At 46.4% G+C, this 9,218-nt stretch overlaps 1 protein-coding gene across 2 annotated transcripts in view; it reads right to left on the bottom strand.

The window, feature by feature from the left end:
• Positions 1–542: 542 nt before the first annotated feature.
• The window catches only part of LOC135699975 (otoferlin-like), a 144,147-nt gene continuing 135,471 nt past the window's right edge, over positions 543–9,218 (bottom strand). For both annotated transcript variants that reach the window (XM_065220307.1, XM_065220308.1), the window contains exons 10-17: positions 6,500–6,656; positions 6,248–6,434; positions 5,807–6,179; positions 2,849–5,747; positions 2,541–2,787; positions 2,229–2,479; positions 1,658–2,173; positions 543–1,224 (exon numbers count right to left, since the gene is read on the bottom strand). In XM_065220307.1, the coding sequence (XP_065076379.1) occupies positions 1,044–1,224; positions 1,658–2,173; positions 2,229–2,479; positions 2,541–2,787; positions 2,849–5,747; positions 5,807–6,179; positions 6,248–6,434; positions 6,500–6,656 (4,811 nt within the window). In that variant the 3' untranslated portion in view covers positions 543–1,043. The remainder of the gene's footprint in view (positions 1,225–1,657; positions 2,174–2,228; positions 2,480–2,540; positions 2,788–2,848; positions 5,748–5,806; positions 6,180–6,247; positions 6,435–6,499; positions 6,657–9,218) is intronic.

The following is a 9,218-nucleotide window of genomic DNA, read 5'->3' as shown; positions in this document are numbered from 1 at the left end:
CAATGTCAAAGGCAAACGAAAATTAAACTCCAAATATAACTATAGCTTCTTCAACGGGATTTAAAACCTTTCACACTCGCGCGCGTTGATATCTGCTGGAGTTGGTTGAGGAATAAAATTCATCTTCATAAATATGCAGTAACAATAATTTACGTTTAAAAACTTGATATTCTTGTTTAAATGTTGTGCAATTCGGGGGTCTATCAATTTTTAACAATGATTAACATGGTACTGGTACTGATTGGTCTGACTTGAAGCTCTGTCTCTCTCTAAGATTGTTGAGCGATATGATGAGGGATTTGATATCTATTGATTTGTTTGATCGCACACTAACTACTAGCTTTTTCTATAATCAGCTCAGATGGTGGATTGTTTGAAGATAAATAGTTGGCAAATTCTGATTTTGGGAAGTTTAAAAGTTATCTACTTACTGTTTGCGTTGTTTTCTGTCTGTCTTCGTGCGTCAAAATTGGATGAAATTTTGTGAAGATAAAGTTGAATGGCAAATATGATTCGATTGGAGAAAACGATGACAGTTCAGTTCACATTATTTACAAAATGTCATGTCATTCATATTGTATTTTGTTAAATTTCTAATATTTGTACACCGCGTTTCTTTCTACTGACTTGATTACCATTCTTCCTAAAGCGCCTACTTTGATTTGAAAAAGTGATGGTTTTTTAATACTGATATGCAAGAACGCTGTCATTCGATGTTATTCTCTCGTGATTCTACAGTAGAAAACAGTCAAAACTTTTCATACAAAAACGATTAAAATCAATTAGGAAAAAAACCCTCACTCCAATAAACAATAAACCAGGTAGGGTACAGTCTTGGAAAATGGAACACCGGAAGGCTTTGCCTTCCGGAAGAAGGGAAATAATACGCAATACCTGTTGTTTACAAATTTCATCTGACGTCCGTCAACATGGGTGAGTTTATGTGTGTGTCAGTGATTGTTTGTGCGTGATCGCATAAGAAAAATCGGAAGATGAAAATTGATTCAAGAGCGAGAGAAAGTTCCGACTTCCTGCCGATTCACTTACGCTCCGAGCATCTTCTTGACGGAGTAGCCCGGAATGGCGTAGAAGAACAGCAGCAGCAGGATGGCCAGCCCGAGGATGATCAGGCCCTTGATGATGCGCCACTTGTAATTGTGCCAGACGATGTACCGGATCGATTTGAGCGGATTCAGGAACCACATGAACGAAGCGTCCGGGCGGCTAGCGAGAGGTGAAAAGAAAAATGGTTGTGGTGAGTTTGGATATTAGTGGAGCTTTCACATCGGAAAGCTTTCAACCGCATCATCATGGCGACGTCGCGAATGAGCAGATGCGATGGAAGCTTTCTATAATGGCTGTAAGGATATCAGGTTTTTGCTATAATTTTAGATGTACACGCCAATTTGAAGCAACCAATGATGGGTAAAAATTACCCATTTTGAAGAAAAGTGTCTTAACTTATTAAAGAGTATCTGTTTCCCATTAAGGTGAAAGTGACCTAGTGAGTATATGAAAATTTCAAAAATGGTAATCTCTGAGACACCAGCTTCTCTCAACCTCGACCTTTATCCCAAGAAAGGTTTCGTAAATACCTTGTTCCTTGAAACATCCTCAAATCCACCTCTACAGCTTCTTCCCCCCCGACAATACTCACTTCGGCTTCTCCAGCGGATCCGGCTCGTTCCTCCCGTACCCGGCGGGGTTCTTTTCCGCTTCGTCCTTCGTGAGCAGGTGAATCTCCGCCTCCACTTTGCCCGTCAGTTCCATCTCGTCGTTCTCCTTCTTGATGAAGAACGGCCACCAACCGCGCACCCGTTTCTGCTTGAAAATGTTCACCGTCGGCACGTTGTCCGTCTTGAGCATATCCAGGGTGCACAGTTTGGACGATTTGGCCCCCCTTGGGAACCGGTTCAGGTTCAGCGAGATCGCCCCAAGGAAGTCATCCGCCGAAAAATGATCCGCATCCCATACCTGCAGTTCCAATCGGGCCGGAATCTTCACCTCCGTCTCATCCCAACTGAAGAGGGATTCCTTCCGGGAGAGAACGATCCGCTCTTCGGCGGCCAGATACTCAAACGGATAGATGAACCGCCAGTTGAAGTTTCCCTCACCGGTGAGCGATCGGTAGTGGATGTCCGTCGCTTGGATGTCCTGCGGGCCTTTGAGCCACCTAAAATCAAACCACGTTAAGACAGAACAGTTCCTGACTTCCTTACCGAACTTACCCCTTCACGTAGATGTCGGACATCTTCTCGCCGGTGAAGAACGCATCGTCTTCCAGCACTACGTCGTCCGTGTTCCAGATGACGACTCGCAGCTCGTAGGACCTTGGCTTGCGGGGCGATATATCGACGGGAGGTCCCGGCAGGGGCATGTCCATCGGAAACATGTCAACCCACATCTCCAGCTTACCCTGTTCGATTCCTGGTTTATCGTAGCTGTACAGCGATCGAGACTCGATGTGCTCCGGAACGATCTACAACGAAACCCTTACCCACTTACACCTACGACCATCAACAGAACTCCTTGCTACAAACCTTGCAACCGACTCGGGGAACTTCCTCCCATCGGTGGATAACGGCCAGTGCCAGATGTTCATCCCGAAACTTGCACGTTGTCGGTTGGTTCCACATCTGAATCTCCTCGGTGGTGAACGTGAAACAGTACCGACCGATCATGACTCGATCCTGCTGGTACTGCGGTGGTTCCAGCTTGTTCTCCTTGCACAGCTTGGTCAAGATCTGCGTCGGTTTCATGGGATCACGCCATTGGTTGTATCCATTGCTGTAATAAACGATCAAAGTTCATGAGAGATCCAACCTTCCCGGAGTTAACGAATACGTACTCTTCGTATCGCGCAGCGATACCGCACATCGCCCGGTGTTTAGTGTAGAATCGGTTCTCCAGGTCGATCTTGGTTTCCCCGATCAGGTCATCCGATCCCACCAGGTCCCAATCGTAGATCTGCACGGTCAGCATTGAGTCCTGCGGGAAGGTCGCCTCGATTTCGAAACACTTACCGAACACCGGGTTCAACTGCTTGCTGACGTAGTTCTCCTTGTCGGAGACCCGTTTGCCGCCGAGCTGGAGCACCACGTACGGATCGGCCTTGCCGTTCAGATCCATCGGATGCAGATCGGTAGCTTTGACGATGTAAACTCGCACCAGCACGTGGATGGGATCGTTTAGAGGAAGCGTTGGAGCGAATGCTAGTTCCATGCCCTTCTCGATCGGGAGCTTGTATACCTTGATTGCTCCCTTGAAGAAACCCACTATTCGATTTTCGTCCTCCGTACTGTCACCGGTTTTCTTGCCGCGGTACAGCGGGAACGATAGGAGCCATTCCTTGAAGTTGTTGTACTCTGGTAGAGATTCCAATTCGCCCGGATAGATGTGGCAGGTGGCAGTGTTTGGAGTGGCTATCTTTTTCGGAGTTGTCTTTGGACTGAGTTTGGACACCAGTTTTGAGGTCTTCACTCCAAGTTTCTTACCACCTTCGGTGGCCTGTACGTGATTTTCCAGTGCTCGAGATTGGGCTGAAGGCTTCGAGGCTTCAATCAGTCGTTCGTAGGATAGGAAGTACTTGGTCCACCAGTCTTTGCTTGATTCGTCATCGTCTTCCGCATCGAAGGTGTCTTCGTGTTCCAGCTTCCTCTTAGGCTTCTTGCCTTTGACGACCTTGCTTACACAAGCGGCACCGTATAGCGTGAGATTATCTCCGGATATCGACTTCATCATGGAGCTATCATTGGGCATGGCCGTGTTGTTTCCCATGATGTCCATCTGTTTCGAGAGGACTATCTGACCGTTTTGGTTCACGCGCCTAGTGTCGTCCTTTGGAGGTGCCCTATGCATGTACTTGTGAATGGATGTAATTTGGTGGGTTCCTACAAGAGTGTACCTGCCGAAGGATCGACAATCTACGGCGCGAATGGTGATCGGTGGAGCATACCGTTCTTCCAGAGGTAGCTCCAAGTCGAAGAACTTGAGCATATTGGCAAAGTTTGGATTCTTCTTGGCGTTCTGGATGATGCTGGAGTTGAGTATTTTTCCGGAACATTCGATGTCTATCCGTGGCTTGTCCACCGTCATGAAGTGCACTCGCTTCAGATCCCGCAAGCCCCAAAACAGTACCTCGATACGGAACCGGGCGAGATTCGGGCGAACCTCCCTCGGAACCGGTAGGATAGTCATCGTTGACGGGCCAGTTTTATCACCACGGAACTCCGTCGCGATATACTTCGGATCGGTTAGCCTCGGAATGTCGTCCGACCCCAACTCCAGCATTTCAAACGCAGCTAGCAACTCTCCGGCATTGTCCAGTCCTCGAGCTATCTCGAACCACTCTAGTACCGGGTTCGAGTAATGATTATCTTTCAGCTTAATCCTCGGTTTTGCCAAGGCCCTTCCTATGAATTCAGACTTGCCGACCTTATCCTGGTCGTAGATATCTATCACAATCGTCGGTGGATCTTTCTTGATCTCCTCCTTCGCCCCGTAGATCACAATCTCGTCGAAAACCAACTGCTCATCCCACGTTGGACTCAGCGTTTCCTCGATCACCTGCGTAGTCCTCGAATACTCGGTAATGAACACCGTTGCGTATGGATCGCTCAACCCGGAAGCATCCGACCCAATCAACGATCTCGCCTGGTAGACGTGCGCTCGAAGCTGAAATACGTGTTTGTCCACGTATCGGATGTCAGTCGGAGCCTGCACATTTGGCTTATCCGCATGCTTCAACTCATTGGACATCTCGTACCCTCGGGGAAGTCCAGCGTAGAAGGACTTCTTGTGCTTCAACACTCCCAACCAGAGGTAGATGTGCAGCTTCGCTCTCACTTGCCATCCTGCTGGGCCCTCCGCTTGCTTGCCCGGTAACTTCAGGAAGATCGTCTGAACCTTCGAGCAGAAGATTCCCGTTTCCTCTTCCGTTGTAGAATAGATCAAGTCCCGTGCACTGAGCCTGTGGTACGCCACGCGTTTCCCATTCGCAACCATCCAGATGAACACATCCGGAAGTGAGTGCTGTGGATCATCGATAAGGAACTTCAGCTTACCCAAGTAGCTGTATGCCGTCTTGTAGCGTTCCTTCATCGAGCTCTTCGTCACCAGTGCTCGCAAGTTTCGGGACATGTTACCGATGGACTCGACTTCCCGTTGACACAGTTTCATCCGTTCTTTGTCCAGCTTGGTCTTACCTGTTCCCGGGCCAACCAGTGCACCTTTGGTAATCTGCACGTACTTGTTGCAACTGGTTGCCACCTCCTCCAGCAATCCCCTCAGCTTGACCTCCGCCGTCGGATCTTCATCCTCGATCAGCAGGTTCGCTTCCGCCAGTCCCAACTCCATGCGTTCGGTGATTTTCGCGATCATATTACTGTTGTACATCCGCCGGCGGAGGTCCGGAAACGAACACCGCACGTCCATGCATGGTTTGTTGTCCCAGTACGGCAGGAAGAAATGGTTCTTGTCGTGCGTGATCGGTTTCGAGGCACTTGTAGTACTGCTGTACGAGGTCATATCCACCGATTCCAGCTCGTCATCGTCGCTCATGTTCGTTGCGCTCTCGTTGTGGCCGTCCAGCGAGTTGCCAGCGTTGCCCATGCTCAGCTCGAAGAAGACCGGCCGATCGCAGACCTTCTTGTCGATCATGGACGCTTCCAGCACGGTGCCGAAGAGGAAGAAGTCATCGTTTTTGCAGTAGGATGACTCGGAAATCGGAAGCGTAGACTCCAGGTCGACTGTGGGTGGAAGGAAGGTGAATTAGTGGAAGAAATTGTGGAGATTTTGAAATACCCACCATTTTTGTCCGTAAACAACTCCACGTTATCGGTGATCTCCGTCCTGATGGCAATCAGCAGCCTAGCACGGTAGCTCACTCCTTCGCCCAGTCCCGTGTTCAGATTCGAATGCTGATCCAACAGGTTGTAGTCCCTCGTTGAACCGTACAGGTGTACGAACGAAGGTCCGTACGTTGGCAGGAAACCTTTCTCGCCATCATTGGAGATCTGCTTCAAATCGATGTAGTGCGTACCGATGATCGACGGCTTCATCGGGTCGGCATCCCTTAGTTGAACCTTTATCCGCTGGCACAATGGTGGAAACATCTCTGTGAACACCAGCTGCTCGTTCCACACCGGATTGTACGAGGCCTTCTTGACGGTGGATTTCCCCTGGTGGCAAAGAGCTCAATCAGTGTTGTTCGGTTGTTTTTCTCTAGAGATTCTAGGGCGGAACTTACGGTTAATCCAGCGAAGGAGACCTGCACGTACGGGTTGACCAGATCCTTGGCTTCCCCTGTGAAGGCCCGTTTGACGTTTGCCATGATGGAAGAATTCATCCGCGGAAGGCCGTCGGCTCGGTAGATCTTCACGATGAACTTGGCCCGTTGCCGCTCGATGGGGACTCCGTCCGGAAGGAGCAGGTTACTACGATTAGGGAAAAGGTCATTGAACTAAAATGGGCCTACTTACAGCGGTTTCGACCAACTTACGCCTCAATGTCATCCGGGTCTTTTTCGGACTTGGGAGGAACTTTCACCGTATCGCCTTTGCCGATGATGCCGACGTCGCACTTCAGGTATCCCTTGGGTCCGGAAATGAAGTCTTCCGGATCGGTTAGCAGCGCCCACTTGTGATAGAACTGGTGGTCTGGGTGTGTGCATGAAGGGGTGGGAAAAGATTAAGTCGTTAGGAATCAAAGGGGCCAATGTGGGGCGTCAAGCGGCAGTCGTAAAATTAAGGATGCAGATAAACAAGAAGCAGAACAACACAATACCGAACACCAACCGAGGATAAAAGTGCTAATGAGGGTAATTACAGTTTAAACTTCTTCCGGCTACCGTGGGCTAAACTACATCATCAAAGAGTGCCATGTGCCATGCAAGGGGTGTATAAATATTAGTAGGCGGTGGTTGGTAGCCGGTAGCAACGGACAGCAAGCAGCTGTGCGAATGACATCAGAGTTGGAATGACGGACGGATAGATAAATGAATGTCGTTAGTTTTATCATCTTCCCTCGTCTGGTCCACGCAGCGTGTTCGTACTTCTACTTGTTGTGTATTCAGTGTCAAGTTGATTGCGAAACTACCGACTTGGGACTGCTACGACCAGGGCGGAAGGAAGCAATAAAAAGCTATACGCCCGTTTGCCCTCCTTCTCCGGGCGATATTCCACTCCGTGCGATGTAGTTCCTCTGCAGACAAAACAATTATTGTTGTTCTCCCCGCATGGCACGCTGCGATGGTCAGCCGGCACTGAAGAGTCGGAAGCTGTCAACTTAGAAAGCGAGCAGCCAGCGGTGGAAAACTACTGGTTGCTTAATCACAGACAAAAAGACGTAGGTTTTTAAACAAATTTTCCTCTAACGACATCTCGCGAGCTATTTGCGGAAAGAAGGCGTGCTTGCCGATTCTGTCAAAGTGATCCGACGGCAGTGCTGTGGTGGGGGATTTGTGAAACTAAAAATATATTAATTTGAACATTAAATGCGTTTACGACGCTTGAGAAGAAAGAGTTACTTCTGTTTGTCTGTGGCTTAACGCAACAAGTGTAATAAGTACCTAGTAGGCTAGGTTGAATAGTTCGCTAAGGCTGTCAACAGGAGGAACATTTATAGAAAATAGTTGTTCTCCCGTCAGTAGACGAGCGAATAAGGTTGAAAACACGCACGAGTGCCACCATATGCTGGCACAATAGGTTAATGCCGTTGACAGCTTTGGCATGTTTATTTGCCTGTTTTGATGGTTTCACAATATACAGATGCAGCTCTATTAAAGATGTCCCAATAGTGTGCCCGGGGGTCAGGAGTGAAATCTAGCAGAAGCAAATTAATTACGCTCTGAGATTGCATCAAGTTGAGTTGACGTCTTGGACACATTTTTTTTGGCTTAGTTAGAACTATATTTTGGTGGATAAAAATAGTTCAAGGCAAAGTTGTAGAACGTAAAATTTTATGAAAATTTCCCAAGACATGTACCGTGCACTCCCGTTAATCTGAACGTCACTCCGTGCAAATTAACGGGGTTCAAATTTAATTTGAACTTCTAGTAACCCTATAACCAGCAGAAAGACGAGAATCTGGTAGCCTTATTTACTGTTTTGTATTGATTCTGCATTCCGTTTGGGATCGTTCCATTTCACTTTACTCCATTCCATGTGCTAAATGACGTTTGAGCGGCGTGCAGATTAGCGGGGCTCAAACTAAAAAGCGTTTAAATCAAAAATGGTTAGTCTCAGAGGTATATTGAGCTTTGTTTGAGATATTTGAATATGAATCAAATGTTGTATTTTACTCAAGCAATAATAATAATTATATTATGTACATTAGGGTGGCTCAAGTTTAAATTTTAAAGTACTCCAGCAGTTCCAAATCGTAACAGAATTCTTTCAAACTTTGCACAGTTGTTTGCAACCTCAATACACATCGAAAGAACAGTGAGGATCATAGGTTTGTGACTCGTCGTATAAACTTGAGTCACTCTAGTGTACATAATAGGATTATTTGTTTTGAGTAAAATATATTATTTGATTCAAATCCAAATATCCTAAATATATCTCAATATACATCTGAGCTGTTTTCTGTAACTATAGTCAAGTTGATGTACATTTTGAATAACTGATGACATGACACTTGCGCTTTTTGAGAAAATTCATTCGAAAAGCTGTGTATTTTTTCAAATTTTATGTAATATTTATGTTTTAGTACTCTAAAAATGATAGTATTGTCCTGTAAAAGAACGGTTTGACAAAAATTAAAAAAATCTCCCTTCGTTTAATTTTGAGCTAACTTGGCATAAACAGCGAAATCGTTTACAAAAAATATCGCGTAAATTTATGCCAAATCTAGCGTTAATTTTAAGTGCGCTATATCTCTCAGAAATGTACATAAATGTTTCGTACGGTGTACGTTAGAAGCGTGTTATAACGGTAGTCAAATAATTGCAACACAGAAACTTGATTGTGCTTTAAAATGTTATAACCTTAGAGGTAATACTATGTATAACTCTGTAGCCTGAACGTACTATTAGAGGCTTATTGTTGTGTTATAGGCTCCTAGCGCTTCTAACGTATTGAACTGTTTCCCCTATTTGAGATTTATATTGTAGAAAAAAAGTTTTTTTTTTAATATAAATACCCCACAATATGGGTACTTTTAGAATCAGGATGGTGTGTAGGAACCGAAAATTCCTGTCTGACGCCATTTTGAAATCC

The sequence above is a fragment of the Ochlerotatus camptorhynchus genome, unplaced genomic scaffold, assembly GCF_037179485.1.
Source record: "Ochlerotatus camptorhynchus isolate MF236.1 unplaced genomic scaffold, CSIRO-AGI_Acam_v1.1 ptg000124l, whole genome shotgun sequence".
NCBI lineage: Eukaryota > Metazoa > Arthropoda > Insecta > Diptera > Culicidae > Ochlerotatus > Ochlerotatus camptorhynchus.
This window is presented reverse-complemented; position numbering and strand designations above follow the sequence as displayed.